This window comes from Anthonomus grandis, chromosome 10, assembly GCF_022605725.1.
Source record: "Anthonomus grandis grandis chromosome 10, icAntGran1.3, whole genome shotgun sequence".
In the NCBI taxonomy this organism is placed as follows: domain Eukaryota; kingdom Metazoa; phylum Arthropoda; class Insecta; order Coleoptera; family Curculionidae; genus Anthonomus; species Anthonomus grandis.
The window spans coordinates 6,798,472-6,821,521 of NC_065555.1; the positions used below are offsets into that span (position 1 = coordinate 6,798,472).

The 23,050-nt window shown below is 31.8% G+C and overlaps 1 protein-coding gene across 9 annotated transcripts in view; it reads left to right on the plus strand.

Annotated features, from left to right (window-relative positions):
- The window catches only part of LOC126741325 (protein unc-13 homolog B), a 353,601-nt gene that overhangs the window by 315,623 nt on the left and 14,928 nt on the right, over positions 1-23,050 (plus strand). For all 9 annotated transcript variants that reach the window (XM_050447729.1, XM_050447724.1, XM_050447728.1 and 6 more), the window contains 7 exons: positions 3,855-4,080; positions 6,318-6,599; positions 10,938-11,159; positions 11,221-11,387; positions 16,541-16,829; positions 17,328-17,553; positions 17,753-17,884. In XM_050447729.1, coding sequence (XP_050303686.1) covers positions 3,855-4,080; positions 6,318-6,599; positions 10,938-11,159; positions 11,221-11,387; positions 16,541-16,829; positions 17,328-17,553; positions 17,753-17,884 — 1,544 coding nt within the window. The remainder of the gene's footprint in view (positions 1-3,854; positions 4,081-6,317; positions 6,600-10,937; positions 11,160-11,220; positions 11,388-16,540; positions 16,830-17,327; positions 17,554-17,752; positions 17,885-23,050) is intronic.

Sequence of the window (23,050 nt, forward strand, 5' to 3'; positions counted from 1 at the left end):
TTTTTTAAAAAGGGCCTTGATACTCAGGTATAACGGTTTCATAATCGAGGCATGGTCCTATTTATCATAATGGTTTATTTATTGTAAATTGATAATTTTGTAATTTTATTGATAAATAAATTTATTTTGAATTTGAATTTTATTATTATTCTCTTGATTACGTATTTTGACAGTTCATTTCCGTGTAACCCTATAAATATAAAAATCTATATTGTTGTAACGAATTCATAATTATTTATTTATTGTATTAGATATTACGTCACAATTATTGAAAAGAAGAAGAAAATAGGCTTTTTTACGTACCTATTTAGAAGAAATGTGAACTTAAATCTATAACCACACTTTTCGTTATATTTAATCCAAAGTCCAGTAAATCTTTCTTAAATAATATAACATAAATAATTTACTGGAGTTTTAATAGATTTTTTTATATACCCAGGACCTAAGATTTTATCTATGGACCCCTGACATCGTTTCTTCTTTTTAATATTCTACTCAACTTTATTTTTCCTATTGAAATTGGAAAGAACAAAAAACCTATTTATTGAATAGACCTGAGTTAGTTAAATCTACTACCGTTATCAAGGTAAATAAAATAAATTAAAATCAATAAAAATAACTAGTGCTCGAGTGGGTGTTATATCGAATCAGTTGAACTTCGTAAGACTGGTGTAAAGTCTTGGGATCAGCACAGCAGATTTTCAAATAAAAAACACCATTTTCTACTGTTTTGTTGAGAATCACTAGTGTTGCTATTCTCACTTTCAGCATCAGAGTATTGATTAATAGTTATTAAATTATTCTTGAGGGCTAATGGTTTGCCTTTAATTCGATCATAAATTGATTTGCACATACTCTTTAGATGAGATTTTAAATTTGATGCATTTTCAGAAGTCTTTATTTTTTAACATAATTTACATGATGCATGGATACTTTCTCTATCAAAACAGCTCCAAGATATGTACTTTTAAATGGCACTTTTAATAATGCAATGTGTAAAAACAGGACTGAATTTTCAAATAGATAACAAAAAAAGGTTTTCGCCAAAACAAATATGATTACCTTAGAATATTGAATACATAAGACATTCAATGTTCTAAGATTATTACCTTGGTTGCTGTGATATTAGAAATTAAAGGCGCTCTCGAGAACTATTTAGCACCAACCAAATACCTAAGTACAAAAATATTTGCCACACTTCACATCATATTTAGGTCAAATTTTCAATAACTATCTTATCAACTAACTTCTAAACTGTGTAAAAACTAAAATATTTAATTACTCAAACAAGTAAAACATCAGATTGGGTCGGCTGGGATTCCCCGGCTTTAGACCAATAACCTAAGGCTTATTTGATTTATGATTGGCCGAGCTACTGATCTGGGACTCTCCGATTATATTTCAATGGCGATGCGATAAGAGGTTAATTAAATTAACAGGAAAATTCGAAAAAAGTCCTTTTACGAACTTGTTTTTGAGCCCAAAAATTAGCTCTAAAAATGCGACATCTCCGCTAATATGAGAGCTACAAGTTTGAGGATGGTCTTGTTGGATTCGGAAGGACGAAACTAAGACAAATCCGTTGGTATTTTCCCGATAGTGCCCATAGAAACCGAGATATCGACGTCCAAAGTTTGGGATTTTTTAATTTTTTGAGTCTGTCAGCCTATTGCGAAAAACAGTAACAACGCATCGCATCTAAAATGGAAAACTTAAAATTTAAAAGTAAATTCTACCGAAACATTGGTTTTTCTAACCATTTGTCTATTATACAGCGCGTTTTATATAGCGCATTCAGAGTGCGTCCTCTGTATGTGAAACACCAACTTACCTTTTTTGTTATTTTTGATATATAGTAAGAAAAAATCAAGAAATTGCTTTTAAAAATATTTTCAATAATGCAGTGTTACCAGTTCTAATAGTTGAATTCGAAGAGCCGTGTTACTATTAATTATATTATCAAATCTTGGTTTTGGCTTGTCCACGATCAAGCCGAGCCGTTCTTTAACTTGAGCTTGAATTTATTTTTTTTATGTCTGCAACAATTTCTTTATCAGTATCTCTTGCTTGCCATTTCTTAATACACAGTTTATATTACAAATGAAGAAGACATTCGAAGAACCTTAACCCGTGTAAAACCGAGATTCCTAATGCCAGATTTTTGAAATTTATTGGCCTCAAGTTGATCAATAATATTAAAATCTTTGCATGTAACTTTACATATGTAACACATTTGCCTTTTCTTTTACCGAAACAGCTGTGGATTCCTTTATAAATTCAATTGTCAAAGGACAGTATCTTGTACACCCTGGCCATCTATTCTGCCACACTTTTTTTGATCTAGTCACCAAACGGTACAAAACTGGTTATGAATACTGATGAATCATCAGCTGTTAGGCCACAGAATGCCTGTTTGTATGAACTATGGACACAAAGCCCCATTTTGACTTATGCAGACGTTTCTATGATTGTAAGTGTCAGGTTCTGGGTAAAACTCCTTTTTTGCGGCCTGTATGTTTTTATACGATGGAAAAATATTTAGAGCTTTCGATCTTACTAATTCATACTAATGACGCGATAAGCCAGCTTTTACTATAAGAGCAACATCATCTTCTACTGATAAAGAGGTAGTTTGCAAAGATTCTTTATATGCATGTTTTTTGTCATTTCAGAACTGTCATCACATGACAGTGTGAATGGACCACTAGGTTTAAAAGCTCAAATAAAAATTTAATAAGAATCGAGTCAGACTTTGTTATTTTCCAAAAACTCTGCAACATATGGGAGGTTTTTTCCATAGAAATTTATACTTATACTTAAAATGGCTCAATTTTTGACAATTTTTCCGATTGCTTAAAAGGCCTGTTCTTTTCTCGATCTCCTTTTGTATGTAAAAAATTAAATTGATCTTTTAAATCTTGGTACCTCGAATTTTTCATAATATTGATCATTGCACGTCAAGTAATGAAAATAGTATCAGCCATATCTAATAGGATAAATTTAGAAAAAAAAAATACTGTAAGTACCCTGCAAGCCCTTTTGGTATATTTTTGTAAAATACCCTGTATATAATTTCTATTATCCGTAAAAAAAATTATATTTCTTTTATCCGTCTATCATTCAGTTAAGAAATTCACTTTTTTTAAAATGAAACATTTAATATTTATTGATTAGACTTTTAATAAATTTAGTGAAACACCCTGTAACAAATTAAAAAAAATACATAAATTGCTTAGAAAGTCTTTTCTATTTTTTTAGTAAAAATTCTAAAGAACGTGTCGCGTTAATAAATAAGCGTTTTTTTATTTAACATCATTTTTACCATAGATTTAAGTATAATTAATGTAGTGATTTTGAGCAGTTTATAGTTTCAAAATCGGACAAAAATTTGTATTAGAATGTCGAATCGTGTTAATTAATGAAAAATAGAGTGTAATAAAATTTACCGGATGTTTCCGGATTTATAACTAAATCTGGTTGTGTTTTGAAAATATTAATGAGGAATTGCAAATTTTTTACATGCAGCTTAAAAATAATATTTAATTCTTGAATAATTGCTTAATATGTTCCAAAATAATAGAAATTTTAATCGACTTACTTGTGCCTTAAAGAGAGCAAAGGTACTTTACATTAAATATATCACACAATCTATTATAAGAAGTAAGAAAATACACCAACATAACTCGAATAGAAAAATTTAAATATTTTTAATTTTTCTATACGCTGTAATGTTTTTATAAAATTTTGATTAAAAGCTTTAAAACAAAATGCATTTTTTTAATATAATTCTGGTCCTCCTCTGGAATTTCTTAAACCTTGGGCTTGCCCTAGACTACATTTCTTTTGCTTTCCAGGTCGACCTATCAATTCCTGTTCGAAAACACGTACGAACTGTACAGCAGGGAATTCCAAACGGACCCGAGCGAACCGAAACGCGACCCGGACGACCACGGCCCACGTCTGGACAGCGTCGATTTCTGGCATAAACTGATCGCCCTCATCGTTTCCGTCATCGAGGAGGACAAAAACAGCTACGGCCCGGTACTCAATCAGTTCCCGCAAGAGCTCAACATCGGACAAGTAAAAACTCTCTCTTTATCTCAATTAAGGCGTTCCACATCAAAACTCGTCTTATCCTTTTAAGTCAGTTTTTAGAAAATTAAGAAAAACCATTAAAGATCTTACCACTGGCCAAATCCTTACTTTTTTTATACACATTTATAAGACATTAGGTAACTTTTAAGTTGTGATACTTTTAAACATATTTTGCCCAGTTATTTTTAGTTTGGAAAAGGCGAGTTTTGCAACACACAAAATGTGTTTTACTTAGAAAGCTATGCTCAAAGAAGGGGTAAAAAAACATTTTGTTTAAATGTTTATTATGTTTTAATAAGCAAAGTTTAATAAATTTAAACTCTAGGTTCCTGACTTTTACTGTAGTTTTCTTCACATAAGTCATCGGGTTCTTCAGCTATACCATTTGGTGCTACTTTTTGTAACTATTTTTTGGTGATTTTTGTAAAAGTATAGGTCCTCCCTATTAACCCATTCTTCACGCAAATGTTTTGTTAAACGCTTCTCTATATCAAGTAATTTTTCAGGTTTTGCAGCTACTCCTTTTTGTATAACTGTGGGGCAAAAATTAGAAAAGTTTTCCCCTCTCTTTAAAATTTATTTTGAAGCTCCAATATCTGAATTATAAAATATTTCGCCTTTTACTAAAACATTCTTCACGGAATTTTTGGTTATTATAAACCTTTTTGCCTCCGCAAACTTAAAGTGCCAACATTTTTAAAATATTTTGCTGCCTCCGACTTGAAATCCAATACTGTGATTCTCCCAAAAAGTCGATAAGAAGGCAAAAAAGAATGCCCCGGAATAGGAAAAACTAACTAGACTTGCTGTACGATTTTAGGTGCAATATTTTTTAGAAAGTGACAACACATCATTGTGGTGTTCCTGTTTTGGCCTCCACAACCATCGGCACAAAACTTTATTGTAGAATAACCTGCTGTATATAATTGGCGACTGTAGTATGCCGACAGATCAGGTATTTTTGGGTTTGGGACAGTCAAAAGATAAAATAAGAAGTTCGGGTTTCTCTTCTTTGAGTTTGGTAAAAAATGTATTGGATCTCAACTCGCTTTTCAACCATCAGTTTAACTTTGTTTTTTTTCAATTTTTATTTTTTCAGAGAGTTCGATACATTTTGAACATACATCAGTTGCCGGAGTACCAAAACCTCTGTTAAAACAACGAAGAAAAATTTCTCTAAAAAAAAGATTTCTTTACTTTTAGCGGCTCATCTACAGATTCGTTATATATTTTAAACCTTTTGGCAATATTTAATTCGCTCGGTAAATATGGTCTTTGAATGTTCTTGCTTCAGCAACAATGACTTTCAACTCCCTTTAATGTGTGGATAAATTCTTTGACGTTGCTCCTGCGAACCCTCATATTTACCTGTTTTTCTGTCCCCTCCTTTTTTCTCTTTTGGCATTTGTCCAGTTAAAGCATGCTCTCGAGCAATTTTTTTTAGTCTTATCTTTTGATACATCTAAGATACCCATAAAAGATTTCTTACAAACTTGTAACTGAAAATTCTGTGTATCATACATTTTGACAAAGTATTGTGTAGATACACCTCTTCTGCTACTATTTTCCTTAATACTTGCCCCTCGTTTAGGCTTGTTAACTGACATAAATTTAAGTAAAAATACATCTTGTAATATTTTTTGTTTCATTAGAATAAAAAATTGTATGAAACGCACAAATATCTTTCATAGTTAATTTTTGGCACCGATATGTTATGTCCACATACTGGAAATTTAAGAAGTCTTTTAGCAGAATATCTAAAAATAAAATACTTATATGTTCACTGCTGGGATTCATCTTAAGAAACTATCACATACCTTTCCTTTTTTTTAAGTTCCCTTTTCCAGTTCTTGGGCTCGCTGGGATTTTTTCTAGCTTTTTTCGCTTCTACAAGCACAACACCAACATCCATTTTCGCACCTAGTATAAAACAATTAAAATTTGAAACCAATATTTCGAAAAAAAACTTTATTTATTACGAAAAAAAGTCATTGTTTCCATTACCAGTTACGGCCAATACTAAAAAATGCAACATCAAATCAAGCATTGGGTAATTGGATAAGGCGCAATTTAAAGTGACGATGTAGCTGGATAAGGCGAGTTTTGATTTGAATGTCGATATAAAAGCATCTATTTGTCAAGGATATGGCGAGTTTTGATATGGAACGCCTCAACTAGTGATGCATATTTAAATTGCCCTTATGTTTTTCTTCCTCTCTTAGCTTTCTGCCGCTACTATGTGGTCTCTCTTTGCCGTCGACATGAAATACGCTTTGGAGGAGCACGAGGCGCACCGCTTATGCAAATCGTCCGCTTATATGAATTTACATTTTAAAGTGAAGTGGTTGTACACGAGTTACGTGAAGGACGTGCCTCCTTATAAGGGCGCGGTACCAGAGTACCCCGCCTGGTTCGAACCGTTCGTTATGCAATGGCTGAACGAGAACGACGACGTGTCCTTGGAGTATTTGAATGGGGCCTTTACAAGGGATAAAAAGGACGGGGTGAGTTTAAGAAGGGACATCATTTATTACCAAAAATATATGTATGTAAAATTTATAAACATAATATACGTATATGTATATTATGAACATTTAAGACGAACGATATCACCATGATTCGTCCCTATTAAGTCGAAGGGGCGTATCTCAAAAAATACGAATTTTAAGATAAGCCTGCCAAACATACTATTTTGTTTTATATATTTTGTTATGATATACTGGCATATCTCTTGGTTTGCACGTAAACAAAATAGGTCTGGGCGTAACTCCTAATAATAAATTTGAAGATTTGACGAACTGGCGAAAGTCGACTTACGCCTCTTCGTTGTACAGTGCAAACGAAAATATTGAAGTTTGAAATACGACGAACAGACGTCCCTTAAACCATGGTTGCACAGGCTTGTTGAGACTAGGGGCCATTCGAGCAAATGATGAACTAATGGCGGGCCGACCGCCAGAAGTACATGTAAATAAAGACAATAAAGAATTTATAATAGTTTATTAAAATTGAAAAAGAATTTCTTAATTTAAAGCGTGGCACTGCATAGTGCTTACAATCTCTTTTACATTTGGCTCAAATTTACTTGTAGCAATACGTAAAACTGCTTCCAAACTTTCATTTCCAAGGCGGTTTCGATTTTTTGTTTTATTATTATTTAGTATTGAAAAAGTTTGTTCACATATACAGGGTTACTGGTAATTCGATACATTCCTTTGGAGATGTGATAGGGGAGGGGGTAAGAAGTAAATTGAACCCTAATATGTATTATGCAAAAGTTGATAGTTTTTGACATATTTAATTTTTTCTGTTTTTCTTCAAAATTTAGACCTTAGTGGTTTAAAAGGCAGTTTCCAGAAAATGCGCTGTATATTTTTTTAACTTTTTAGGTAAAATACATGCTCAACACAATAGTGTTACGTTTGTAATGGCAGAAGTCCCGCAAATAGTTGTAACCATAGGTAAATTCTCGATGCAAAGTGTAATTTTTTTTTCTTAAATAAAATACTACAATTTCTAGTGGATATTTTTTGAAAAAAAATTATACTACATTCTTCAAAATTTCCTTAAAACTTCCTTATTACCTAAGGATCTTATTACAATAAGGCTCACAGGATACAAATGCTTAAAAGTTAGGTGACATGGTTTTGTATTTTTATTATAAATTGTAAAGTAACGCATTTATCAGTATTTACCTTTACAAATCTTGTTCAAAATGAGAGCCTCTATTGCGAATACAGGCTCGGCAGCTCCTCCTCATTTCAGTCTTTGTTGTTCTAGTTGTTATGGTATTTCTGATCTGCTGGGCAGCATTGGTTATTCTTTGGATAAGATCTTCCCGGGTAATTATTAGGGTTGCATTAACCAGTGCTTTCATTTGACCCCATATGCTATAATCAAGCGGGGTTAAGTCAGGGCTTCGTGCTGGCCAAGCTATTGGACCTGACCTACCAATCCAACGATTCGGGAAACGTTCATCCAGGAACTGCCGAACTGACCGCCGAAAATGAGCTGGACAGCCGTCATGTTGAAATATCATTCGTCCTCTAACGGCGAGAGGAATATCGTCAAAAAGATCTTGTAGGTCATGTCGTAAAAAATTTTCATAAATATCCCCGTTCAAATGGTCTAGGAAAAAATGTGGTTCTATTACATCCCGGCCAATTAGTCCCATCCACACATTTACGGAAAACTTTCTTTGAAAACTGGTTTCTCTTGTTAAACGGGGATTTTCTTCGGCCCAAAAATGAAGTTTATGAAAATTTGTAATGCCCTCATGACTAAACTTTGACTCGTCCGTCCACAAAATGTCGGTTAAAAAAGTTCTATTGTCTGCATCAGAATTTATAATAAATCTGCAGAATTCTACCCTTCTTATCGGGTGCCCTTCTTCCAATCCTTGGACAGGCGTATAATGGTAAGGATGGCTTCCCATTTGCCGAATCGTGGACCAAACTTTCCATTGCGATGATCCTGTTTGCTGCGCTACGGCATTAGTGGATGTGGTTGGATCGTCTTCAAAATGTCTTAATATTTCCTCCTCATCTTCTGCTCGATATACGCGAGGAGCGCCAGCGTCACCTCTTCTTGGTTTTAGGGATCCAGTTTCAGCGATAGCTCGGTAGGTCGAAGCGAAAACACGGACATTTGGAATGCGGCGGTTCGGAAAGCGACGTTGGTATTCTCGGCGAGACTCCGCGGCATTACCATTGCAAAACCCATAAACAAACATAATATCTGCATATTCAGCGTTAGTAAACGTGGCCATAGCGCAGAAACCAATAGAATACCTTCTTTGAAAACACGAGAAAAATAAACTCGAAACTCGTAATTTAACTACTTTCCACAACAATTATTGCTGTCAGACTATCTACACATCAAATTTTTAACAATAAAATTAAAAAAACAAATTGTTGCTATAGTACTTAAATACCATAGAAGTAAATACCACTTGGCATTTTTCAAGTGCGTTCTTACTATTAATAATAAAAATACAAAATTCTGTTAAAATTTTTGGTAGCATTTATAGCCTATGAGTTAGCTTAGATAATAAGAAAGTTTTACGTAAATTTTGAAGAATGTAGCATATTTTTTTTTCAAAAAATATCCACTAGAAAGTGTAGTATTTTATTTAAGAAAAAAAAATTACTTTGCATCGAGAATTTACCTATGGTTACAACTATTTGCGGGACTTTTGCCATTACAAACGTAACACTATTGTGTTGAGCATGTATTTTGCCTAAAAAGTTAAAAAAATATACAGCGGATTTTCTGGAAACTGCCTTTGAAACCACTAAGGTCTACATTTTGAAGAAAAACAGAAAAAATTAAATATGTCGAAAACTATCAACTTTTGCATAATACATATTAGGGTTCAATTTACTTCTTACCCCCTCCCCTATCACATCTCCAAAGGAATGTATCGAATTACCAGTAACCCTGTATAGGTAGAACCAAATAAGCTGGCACATTTCAGAGCGTTTATGCGCAACTATTTGTACATATTTTTACCAATGCAGCGGTAAAAGTTCAGCAAGTCTCCTTCGTTGAATTTGTTGCATAAATCTTGGTCGTTGTCGAATGTCGATAATTTTTAACTGCATTGACTTCGGCGCATTTTCACTTTTTTAAACTCCGAAAATCTGTTTTGAAAAGATTGAATAAAAATATCTAGCTTTTCTATATAACTGAAATTAATCGCAGTCTGTTGAATTTTTCAGCCATTTTATTATAATTCGGAAAATTATTGTAATTTCCAGAATTCAATTGTGATCTGAAAAGTGTCAGCTTGCATTGAAGGGATGATACATGAGCGTAGAGCTGGGATATCAGTTGATTTTGTGCCTCGAAGCCGTCTGTTCAAGGCATTCAAATGATTTGTAATGTCAACTAAAAAAGCCAAATCACACAACCAATCAATATTTTCAAGTTCCGGAAAATCCCTTTGCTTTTCCGCCAGAAATATTCCAATTTCTTCTATTAAATTTAAAAACCGTTCCAATGTCAATCCACGACTTAGCCACCTTACTTCTGTATAATACAGTAAATCTCCGTATTCGCTTTCGATGTCATCAACGAATTGTTTGAATTGTCTATGGTTGAGTCCTCGTGATTTTATGAAATTTACAGTCGAAACTACCACTTTCATGACATTTTGAAATTCATTTTTTTTAGAACAGAGGGCTTTTTGGTGTATAATGCAGTGAAACTGCATGAGATCTTCAGATAAATCATCTTGCAGATGCATTTTCAACAAAGTAACTAGCCTGGAATTGACACCAATCATCGAAGGAGCACCGTCATATCCGATAATTTTGATAAGTCCAAATCAGTTTTTGAACACTCATCCAAAAGTACATATCAACTCCTTTGGTTTGACGTTTCAATGAACACATTCCTAATAACTATTCTAAGACTTCAAAATCTTGAGTATCGAGGTGTTCCTCGTATGAATATGCGAAGTTGAGCTGTGGAACTAATATCAGTGGATTCGTCGAGTGCTAAAAATTCAATGATCTTAGTTTTTTCAATTAATTGTTTCGCAATATTACCTGACAAAGACATAATTCGTCTTTGGATAGTCATACGATTCAGTTGAATTTTCTCAAACTTTTTTGCTGCTTCAGGACACAATTATAAATGTCAACCTAATACGATTTTTGTAAACAAACTTGAATTTAGTTTTAGTTCTTGAGTGTTTATATCTAAAAATGAGTATTCTATTTATTTATTTTTCCTTTTTGTTATAACTAAAGTTTAAGTTGTTTAAAGCAAATTATTTATATTTTTTATAGGGCCTAAGTATGTATTATTATTAAATGTCCTTTCTTTTTCCTAACTAGTTCCAAAAAAGCAGCGAACACGCCTTATTCTCCAACTCGGTGGTGGACGTGTTCACGCAACTGACCCAGTGTTTCGACGTCGTATCCAAACTGGAATGCCCCGATCCAGAAATCTGGAAGCGATACATGAAACGCTTCGCGAAAACCATCGTGAAAGTGCTGCTCGCTTATGCTGACATAGTTAAGAGGGAGTTTCCTGAACACCTTAAGGAGGAACGAATCGTACGTGTATCATCACTGGCTTAATGCAGATCCGCCTTAATTTTTTCCCTATTTTTTTTAGGCCTGTATCCTAATGAACAACATCCAACAGTTGAGGGTCCAATTAGAGAAAATGTTCGAATCGATGGGTGGCGAGAAACTGGAGGAGGATGCGGCGAACATTTTAAAAGAATTACAGCAGACGCTCAATGGGTGTTTGGATGAACTGGCTCACCAGTTTGCCGCGAGGTAATTACATCAATCCTAATTATATCTTGTATACAGAGTGTCCCCTTTCAAATGGTCAAAAATGCTAGAGTACGTACAGGAGCCATAAAGAAGTAGTTTGAGATAGGACACCGATGGTCGGAAGAGCGCAGTTACCAAAATACAGGCCGTTGAAGTTTTAAAAAAAAATATTTTTTTTCCCTGTATTAAAAACGCTTACAGTGATTTAAATGAAACTTTTAGGTTTTAAATGATAGGTGGTGAGGCAACTTTTTGAGGAATTGCATGTGATTTGACCTATTTAGAGACGGAGTTACAGCACATGTATGTTAGTTTTTTTTATAAGAAAAAAGATACGCCACTTGTTTTTAAAAAAAATCTTTTTTTCGAAATATTTGGATTATTTTTAATAAAATAAATCACTTGCATTTTTGCACCTCGACGCACCGTTTTCATGCAAAAAAATAAAATCCATATAAGGATCCTTCAAAACTTTATTGTCAAAACGAAAATTTTAATAACATTACAAAAAAAACTTAAAAAGAACAATTTAAATAATAAACAATTCAGACCAAATGCTCCGTGCATTTTCACACATTTTCTGCACTTGTTGACCCAAGATGTACGCGAGCAGAGACCTCTGGATCGTTTTTCAGAAAGTCCGCAGCTACCACAGCTCTAGCAACTAGATCTTCTCTGTTGGTTGCACATGTTGCGTAGATATGCTGTTCCATGGCGCCCCAGTCAAAAAAGTCTAGAGGTGTAAGATCAGGTGATTTTGCTGGCCAAGGGACTGAACCACCTTTACTAATCCATTTGTTGTTGTAGTTCTGATCTAGGAAAGCCCAGCGAAATGCGCTGAACTGTTATGGTGCTGACCATCAAAGTTCTCTCTGATCTCTAATATTCTCTTTGACAACATTATTTGCAATTGGGTATAATGTCCCGATCTGCAAAAATTGACTTCCGATCTGATCTCCTAACAAAAGTGACACATACCGTAAAAATACGATAGTTGGTATGCAGCGATACTAAACATAACAAAAACATGTACACACTTCACATATTATGGAGATTACCCTAAAAAACTGCCTAAAATTTTTGGCAAATAAAAAAAAACTAATAAAATAAAGAACTCTGGTATGGATTTTATGGAACGGCTGTATTTTGTTAGAAATAAACAAAATATTCAGAAAAAACTTTTTTTTTCCAAACAACAGTGGTGTACCTGTTTTTTTATAAAAAATTTAACGTACATGTGTTGCAAGTCCGTCCCTGGACGAGTCAAATTACTTGTAATTCCTCAAAAAGTCGCCTCACTACCTATCATTTAAAACCTAAAAAATTCATTTAAATCGCTTAAAGCGCCTTTAATACAGAGGAAAAAAATATATTTTTTTTAATTTCAACACCCTGTATTTTGGAAACGAAGCAATTCCGACCATCGATGTTCTATCTCAAACTTCTTTTTTATGGCTCTTGTATATATTGTAGCATTTTTGACTATTTGTTTGACATACCCTATATATAATTTGGGTTCTCTTTATTAGTTGATTTAAACGCATAATGGTTTGAAGATGTAGAGTGGACTGTATAAATCTGACTGTCCAATTATAAAAGAAAAATATCACTTTATTTCCATCCCCTTCTAATTTTCAAAATGAGATAGATATGAACTACTCAAATCATTGGTGGGGCCCTTGATTTTCCTTGGATAATGTGATCAAATAATTTACGATCAATGAATCGACAAAAGTTTGTAAGGTTAAAAAATAATTTTGTTTATTATGGCGCCGAATTAAAACTTAAATTAAATAAAACAAAGCCAGATGTCAATGAAGAAGATTATGAATGTATTGGCATATTATACTACTTATCTGCAGGCTTCAATTAGATGTACTAAGGATATTTTAGGTTTGTTTTATTATTAATTTCAAAAAATATTAGCTATTCATAAAATGCTTTCGTACAAATTCACTAAAGTTCAGGCTTTGCAACAGGTAGAATTCTGTGATCCATATTGATGAAGATGCTTGACTGACTGATGACTTTTCAATAAAAATAGTTTGGACCGAGAAGGCAGAATTTTCCAGAGAGGGAATTTTAAATAGAAAAAATAATTATTTTTAGGCTGATTTAAAATCAAACGCAACAAAAAAAATTAGTATTGAAGAAAAAATCAGTTTTAATGTATTTTGCCTTAAAAAAAATTAAATTGAATTTTTAATTTATGATAAAATACTAAATTTGGCCACATTTTTAGAAATTATAAAAAATGTTTGGAAAATCTGCCATTGCAATATTGTTGTACTTATTGGTTTTAACTTGACGGGAGTATGAGACCATGAGATTGGCCGGCGAAATTAGATCTGACTTCCTTTGATTTTTATTTATGGGGTAATATGAAGGAAGGGGTATACGCAACACCAGTAAATAGTAAAGAAAAGCTACGTTAGCAAGTTATTAAGTGTTTTGAGGAGCTAGATGAAAATCAAGAATTAGAAGAGAGACGAATATATACACCAGAAATCTATTTTATGAATGTTTAGAGAATAGTGGTAGTCATTCCTAAAATTTCCTATAATAATACTTTTTTTCTTTAGTTATGTTTACGTATAATTAATGAAGTATTTTGTAGTATAAATAAGCTTTTTTTTATCCGGTTTTTGGTTGTAAATCTAAATAAAATGTGTTAAATTTTTTACATGTTCTTGCTATTATTTAAGCAAATTGTCCTTGGAAAATAAATAGTCCCATCAAAACTTCATTTTAGTATTTAATAATAATGTTCCTTTTTTTAAAACTAAGTTTTATTAAAACATAATAGTAATACTATAACTAAAACTTTCACTATCATTTATTAAACAATGATGAGGGATATATAACTGAGAATTCAACTTTTCTCTCTATTTTCTATATCATGTTTTCGTTTTGCTAATATTGTCTGGATCGTCTGAAAATAGTGTTTTTCAGTTTTAATTATACCCGAAAAATATCACTTGAATCCCAGTTTCTTCTAATTTTCAATATAAGATAGCGTTGTACTAGTGATGCTAGATTATAGCAAAACTTTCGATATGCTTAACCACGAGCTTTTATTGTCGATACTTGGCTTTGTAGGATTTTCTACTGCTGCAATGAAACTCGTGGAAAACTTTATCACACATCGAAAGCAAAGAGTTTGTTTGAATGAAAATTTTTCGGAAGACATGGCTCTAGTTATGGGAGTTCCTCAGGGCAGTGTTCTTGGTCCTCTCCTTTTTTTGATTTATACGTGCGTTTTGTTTAAATGTTTAAAGTATACTAAACATCATAGTCATGCTGATGATACTCAGTTGATGATGTCTTTTGATTCGTCAAACCCGGGCAATGCTAGTGACTGTTTAAATGAAGACTTGTCAAGTCTATATAATTTATCTGTAAAACATGGCTTACAGTTAAACCCTAAGAAATCTGTTGCGATGTTGTTGAGCAAACAAAATTTAAGGCAGCACCTATTGGAAAATTTAAAGATACAAATTAATAACGAGCCTATCGTATTTCAAGATATTTGCAAAAATCTCGGTGTGTACATTGATGTAGGATTAAGATTCTCATATCATGTGACATCAAAATTGCTGAAAGCCTATTCAATGTTGAAAACTTTATATCCGCAGCGCCATGAGTTAAATCTGGATACTAAGCGAATGCTGTGCGATTCTCTCATTCTTTTTCATTTTACCTTTTGTGATACTGTGTATGGCCCTTGTTTAGACAACAGAGATAAAAAGCGTATACAAAAGTTGCAAAATGCATGTATAAGGTTTATTTTTGGTATTCGCAGGCCATATGGAGTGTCGCACAAGTTGAAAGATCTTGAGTGGCTTAATATGTCATCGAGGAGAGAGTTATATTATGTGGTATTTTGCTACAATATTCTTAAGATGAGGTGCTCACAATATCTTTTGGATAGGGTGGTATTTAGAGCTGATATTCATCATCAGGCTAATGTTAGAAGTAGACGGCGTTTAGATATTCCATGACATCGAAAAGAAATTTGTAAACGATCATTTTCTTATAATATTGCATCTGTAGTAAATAAATATATTACTGATCTTTCGCTAACGACAAACGGCTTCCGAAAATGCATGAAATCTAAGCTCCAGAATATTATTTAAAAATAGGTTTTTATTTTTGTATATTCTCTTTTTCATTTTATTTATGTAAAAATGTTTTAAATGTGTTTCCTCTGTTTTAGTGCACTATTTATTAATTTTTCTTTGGGTAATTACTATTAGATACTTTTTTGGATAAATTATTCTACTTTATAGGCTACAACAGCCCTCAACTGCGTTGAGAAGCTGAAATTATACCTTTTAATCCGCATTTTGTCTGTCACTTTTTGTTACAATGATGTTTTTTGACTTGCTTTTTATGTGGATTAATAAACGTTATTATTATTATTATATATAAATGAGAATTCAACTTTTCTCTCTATTTGCCATATCATGCTTTCGTTTTCGTAATATTGTCTGTATCGTCTGGAAATAGTGTTTTTCAGGTTTAATTGGTCCAATTATACCCGAAAAATATCACTTTATTCTCATCCTCTGCTAATTTTCAAATTGAGATAAGGACATATAAATGAGAATTCAACTTTTCAAAAAGTGATTTTTTACTATTTTTTTAAAAATGTTTTAAGATCGTGATGAGCCTGTAGTTTGCCATAATTGTTGTCTTATAAATCTGCAAAGTGTTTAATTTGAAAACATCTATTTAATATGTATGAGAGTGAGGGTACTACAAAGATACACATTTCTTTAATAAGCTCGCCTTTATTAGAACCAGATGTTTCTCTCAAGCTTTTCTGAAGCTGTCGATCTTTTATATTATTATATTCTGTCAGTTTTTTGCAATAAAGCCTTTCACCAATTCTTACTTTTTAATATTCTACTTTTTCAAAAAAAAGAAATTAAATTTATCAAGGGTAACAGATTTAATTCTGTTTTTTCTTGAGTTATTATGTACCAAGCACGTTTTGTTGTCATATTACTAAAGTAGTTTCTTTAGCTAATTTTATATGAGAGTTTTAGTCTTTTTTTAACATCCTAAACGTATTTTTAAATATCATGTTTTGGGATTTATCACTAAGTAGTTTAATCACCGATACTTTTTCATTTAATATTTTATTTTAGCTTGGAACCGAGAATAACGCAGAGTGTGAAGGAATTAGGGGATCTCCTATTGGCGATAAAAGGAGGCGGGCAACCGGGCACGTTAAATCAACCGGCACAACGTCAACAGGTGGCCGTGGAGGCGGACGAGGTGCTCAGGCCCCTCATGGACCTGCTGGACGGGTCTCTCACCCTCTACGCCCAGTCCTGCGAGAAAACCGTACTTAAAAGACTGCTCAAGGAACTATGGAGGATAGTGATGAGGATATTAGAGAAGACTGTAGTGTTACCTCCGATGACTGATAAAACGGTAACGGTTTTAACTCAAAATTCGAGTAGAAAAATGCTTATAGGCATTCTTTGGTCTGTCCCAGGATTGTTCTGGTGAGAACCGTAAAATGGGGTTACTTAAGGCAGTTTAGCATGAATTTGGCTGTATCTGTTGAAATTAAATGTAACAAATATTTTTTGGCGCCCATGTATAAGGTAAAATATATTAAATCCAATATAGCTATTGGATGTCAGAGATTTTAAAAGAAAATATTTGTATTTTTTAAGTTACCCTTAAATTAAGGCTTTTTGAGTCTTTTATGTTAATTCAAGTTAAACTAGCCCATGGGTAACGTGAGTAACAGCTTCAAAACTAATTAAAAGGTTTTATAATATTTTTTTCAATGAATTAATCAATATAAGCTTTATTGTCATAAGAAATCTTGTTGACAAAGCTGTAAAAAAAAAACAAAAAAATGAACTAACCATAATATGGCAAGAATACAATAAAACTAGATTTAACATATAATACATTTAGATGGTGTTCAAGAGCATTACCGATAACGCGAAGAACTTGGCGGCCAATACGAAAATAGAGGACATGTCCAGACTGTTCAAGAACCACATGACCGGCAAACAGGACGTAAAAAACGCCCTCAGCGGCGTAATGGACATCAGCAAAGAAGTCGAGAAGAATTTATCGCCGAAACAATGCGCTGTTTTAGATGTGGCCTTAGACACTATTAAGCAATATTTTCATGCAGGCACGTTCAATGTTCAATGCTTTTAAATACAATGCAACTATAATCGAACGTTTCAATAAAGTTGAAACGTTAGTTTATAGTTGAAAGTAAGTCTTTTATAGATCTTAATTAGTTGATTTCTGAGGAAGGCTCTGTATAAATACAAAACGATTGCTATTAATTAAATTAATGTTTAAATTGAAGTGTTTTTTGTTTTTAGGTGGAAATGGATTAAAGAAAGCGTTCCTCGATAAGAGTTCGGAACTGCAAAGTTTACGGTACGCCTTGTCGTTGTACACCCAAACGACCGATACTTTGATAAAAACGTTTGTGACTACGCAAATTAATGAAGGTGAGGTTTAATTTGAATATTTAACGGTTCATATTAAAATGATTTAAGGTTAGAGAGAGAGTTAAATGTTGGGGGTTTCGGTGAACGTTAAGAATTTGGCTTAAAAGGGGGCTTACCGAGAAAAATAATTAAATGAAACAAAAGAGATTTTATTGGTCACGTGTTGCTCTACAATTGTTGTTTTGGTCGTAAGTGATTTTATTCAGGAGTTTTTGAAATATCGAGGTTTTTGTGGCAAGGACAAAAAAAATGTAATATTATCAAAAGTTTAAAATGTTGAGGGGTTTTTGAGGAAATGGCAAAATATTTTAATTGTTCTAAATTCCTTGGAGTTTTTTCCATTTTTTGTAAAGAAAGTGTATATATAGCAAATATCTTGAGTACCAGTATAGTAAAAAGTTGAACATTTTTGGTTTTTCGAGTTTTTCGAAGTTTTTACCACTTTTCCTTAAGAAATTTTGAAAATCCTTAACAAAGCCAAAATTTTAAATTTTTTTAAATTTTATAAAGGAGTGCTTGTAAGAGAACAAATTAAATTTACTCTTGAAGAACAAAGAATATTTTTACTTTCAGTAGTCAGATTTTTGAAATTTATGATTTTTAAGGTTTCTTGAAGTATCTCCAAGTTTTGCTAAAGACATTTTCAAAATGTTCCTTAAAAAAATTAAAATATTTGAAATTTTAGTAAAGGAGTACTTGTAAGGAACAAACAGAGTTCACTCTTAGAGAATAGCGAATGTCTTGAGTACCAGTAGTTGGAACTTTACAATTTTTGATTTTTTAGTTTTTTTTATTTTTCTTACTTTCCGTAAAGAAAATCCTCCTTAAAAAAGTCAAATCATTTCAATATTCAATAAAGGAGTGCCTGTAAAGAACGAATTAATTTCTCTCATGAAGAATAGCTAATAATAATAATAAAGCATTTATTTAACATAGAAGCTATATGTAATAATAAAAAATTATAAATAATTATTACGTACAAAAAAGTAGTCAGATTTACAAATAAATAGAAAAGTCATAAACGTAAACTAAAAGAAGCATAACCTCACTAAAACTACATAAAAAAAGCTTTGCAAAAATTAAAAAATACAAATACAAATTTATAACGAGCATAAATAAAAAAAATAAGATTAAAATAACTTAACAAAATATAGAAATATAAAAATTAAAAAATTAGACGTTAATTGTAAAATTAAAATAAATAAATAAAACAGAACTGTACTGACATTTATCTAAAGCAAATTTTCTCTGAAGCCGTTATGTAAGAACCAGCAGTTGAAATTGTAAAATTGATGGTTTTTAAGCTTTTCCCACCTTACCTGAAGAAATCTTTAAAATCCTCCGTAAAAAAGTCTACATATTTGAATTTTTGGTAAATGAGTGCCTGTAAGGAGCAAACTAACTTCACTCTTAAGAAATATCAAATATCTTGAGTACCCGTTATCAAAATTTTGAAATTTTTTATTTTGTAGGTTTGTTTGAAGTATATCCTGCTTTTTCTAAAAAAAAATGTTTAAAATAGCCTTTAAAGAAGTCGAAGCATTTGAATTTTTAGTAAAGGAGTCCCTGGAAGGAACAAATTAACTTCACTTTTAAGGAATAGTAAATATCCTGCGTGCCAGTAGTCAAAATTGGAAAATTGTTGGGTTTTCGGGTTTTTTGAAGTTCTTCCGACATTTCTCAAGGAAATTTTGAAAATTCTCCATAAAAAGGTCAAAATATTCCATTTTTAATTAAATATTAACGAAACTAACTAATATTAAATAAATTTAATAAACTAACTTGTTTCTTAAAGAGTGTATACTTATATAGCAAATATCTTGAGTACCAGTATAGTAAAAAGTTGAAACTTTTTGGTTTTTCGAATTTTTTGAAGTTTTTACCAATTTTCCTGAAGAAATTTTGAAAATCCCCTTTAAAAAAGCCAAAATTTTGAATTTTTTTTTAATTTTATTAGTAAAGGAGTGCTTGAAAGAACAAATTAAATTTACTCTTGAAGAACAGGGAATATTTTCACTTCCAGTAGTCAGATTTTTAAAATGTATGATTTTTAAGGTTTCTTGAAGTATCTCCAAGTTTTGCTAAAGACATTTTGAAAATCCTCTTTAAAAAAATTAAAATATTTGAATTTTTAGTAAAGGAGTGCTTGTAAGGAACAGAGTTTACTCTTAAAGAATAGCGAATATCTTGAAAACCAGTAGTTGGAACTTTTTTAGTCGAAACATTTGAATTTTTAGTAAAGGAGTCCTTGGAAGGAACAAATTAACCCCGCTTTTAAAGAATAGTAAATATCCTGAGTGCCAGTAGTCAAAATTGGAAAATTGTTGGTTTTTCGGGTTTTTTTGAAGTTCTTCCGATAATTCATAAAGAAGTTTGGAAAATCCCTTTTAAAAAATTATTTGAACTTTTATTCCAAGGATAAGGAACAAATTAACTTCACTTTTAAAGAATAGCGAATATCTTGAATACCATTAGTCAAAATTTTGTTTTTTGAAGTTCTTCTGACTTTTCTTAAGGAACTTTTGAAAATTCTCCTTAAAAAGGTCAAAATATTTAATTTTTTGCTAAATATTGAAGAAACTAACTAATATTAAATAAATTTAATAAACTAACTTGTTTCTTAAAGAGTAGCGAATATCTTGAGTACCAGTAGTAAAAAGTTGAAAATTTTTAGTTTTTCGAGTTTTTTGAAGTTTTTACCACTTTTCCTTAAGAAATTTTGAAATTCCCCCTTAAAAAAGCCAAAATTTTGAATTTCAAGTATAGGAGTGCTTGTAAGAACAAATTAAATTCACTCTTAAAGAACAGGGAATATTTTCACTTCCAGTAGTCAGATTTTTAAAATTTATGATTTTTAAGGTTTCTTGAAGTATCTCTTTGAGTTTTGCTAAAGAAATTTTGAAAAGAGGACATGTACAAACATAATAACTTCACTCTTAAAGAGTAGCGAATATCTTGAGTGTCATTATTCAAAATTATAAAATTTTTGTTTTTTAAACCTTTTCAAAAATTTAAAAATTTTGAAATCTCCCTTAAAAAAGTTATAATTTCTTAATTGTTAGTAAATAAGTGCTTGTTAGAACAAATTATCCTCAATCTTGAACGAATATCTTAAGAGAGAGAAGAACAACGAATATCTTGAGCACCAGTAGTCAAAGTTGTAAAATTTTCGCTTTTTCGGCTTTTTTGAAAGTTTTCCGAATTGTCCTTAAGACATTTTGTAAAATCCCCTTTAAAAAAATTAAAATATTTCAATTCTTAGTAAACAAGTGCCTGTAAGAAGAAATTAACTTTAGTCTTAACGAACAACGAATCTCCCGTAGTCAGATTTTTAAAATTTTTTATTTTTTAGTTTTTTTAAAGGGTTTCTGAGTTTGCCTGAAGAAATTTTGAAAATTCCCTTTAAAAAAGTGAATATAATTAAATATGTACTGCAGGTCAAGACTAATATTGAACTAACACCACAAAAGCTGAAATAACTTCGAAAGCACTACAGATAATTAAATAATACAAAAAACACTTGACTAGTGAATAATAACTCTTCAAGTCTTCTTCAGATTCCAAATTATTTCATCCAGAAGTTTCTGCGTTATTATCCAGGTTTTTATCCAGGTCAATTTAGCCGCACAAAAATTGAAATATCTCAAAAACTATTTAAGATAATCGAGCGAAACAAAAGGCACTTTATAAACTAATAAACCCCTTATAGCGCCATAAAGCTTAAATTCTTAACATGTCATTAAAACCCCTTAAAAAAACTAAGGCAGGCAAGTTTGGACCCTTACACAGCTACCACTGACCGCACACGAACACAATATTTTTTTCTTTTGTAATTTTTTCGATCTTCCTACTAAAGTGCCGCTAAACGATAAAGAAACGATGATGCAACGGCAAATATCGATCGATCGTGAAGAACCGGAGGCGGGATTGGAGGCCCTCGAGGAGCCTCTGAAAGCGAAAAAACCGAGAGACAAATGGCCAGGTAGACTTACCGATCTGATTTACAAGTTCCCAGGCTATGACGTTGTTGCTACACTTTTTTTATCATTATTTTGCCCTGAGAAATTCTATTTTTCGAAAATTCGGAAATCGTTTAATTGTCCTAAAAAGGACCACCTCGCAATTACAGATTTTATTGACAAGACTCGTTTAAATACATAAATTGTGTGTACAAATATAAAATATGACAATCAAGTTAACATCGAATAAAATTTCTCAGTGGTTATAGTTTTTTTTTTCCTTTTTTGTTCCGCCACTGATTTATCACTAGCTGAATTATATTGGACCATAAACAATCCATTACAGTAAGGAAATTGGTTCTATAAAGATTTCTGTAGTTAAGAAATAGTTTAGATTTTTTTACTGGTAGATTATTGGCCCTTAGGGTCAAGTTTTTAAGCCTGAATTAAGTAGTCAAGGTCAGATCGTTACCTGCGAAGTCATCATCATTGGTTTGTTAAGCCCGTTTAGGGTTGATTTGTATGGAAACATCACATTTTTACTATAATTCAAGTTTTACACTGTTTTTTTTTTAATGAGGGGTTAAGGGAACGCTTTGTGAGGTTTGGGATCTTTTTGCGCTAAATTTAAATAGTTTCTCTTAAAATAAGAAATTAAATTAATCAAATAAGCTATATACGATTTTTCAAAATTCTACGTCAAGGCGTTTTTGAGTTATGGATATTTTAAGAATGAAAAAAAAAATTAATCAAAGTTTTTTAATAAACGCTCATATAGGTGTACAATAAAATTAATCAGAGAACCTGTGTACGAATTTTCAAAATTCCACGTCGAGGCCTTTTTCAGTTATGAACCTTTTAAGTATTTTATTTTTTTTTTTAATATTTTGTTTTTTATTTAAATTTTTTTATAGTTTCTGAAAAACGTCTAACTAGGGCTTCAATTAAATGAATCAAAGAACCTGTGTACAAATTTTCAAAATTCTACGTCAAGGCGGTTTGTCAGTTAAGGGCATTTTGAATATTAAAATTTTTTTTTTTAAATTTTCTTTACTACTTTTAACAAAAAATTATTTTTTTTTAAAACATTTTTGTTCAAAGTTTTGTTTTGAAAAATGCTGAAATAGCTGCCTAATGAAATTAATCAAAGAACCTAAGGGTAAATTTTCAAACATCTACTTGAAGGCGTCTCTTGCAGATTTAAAAC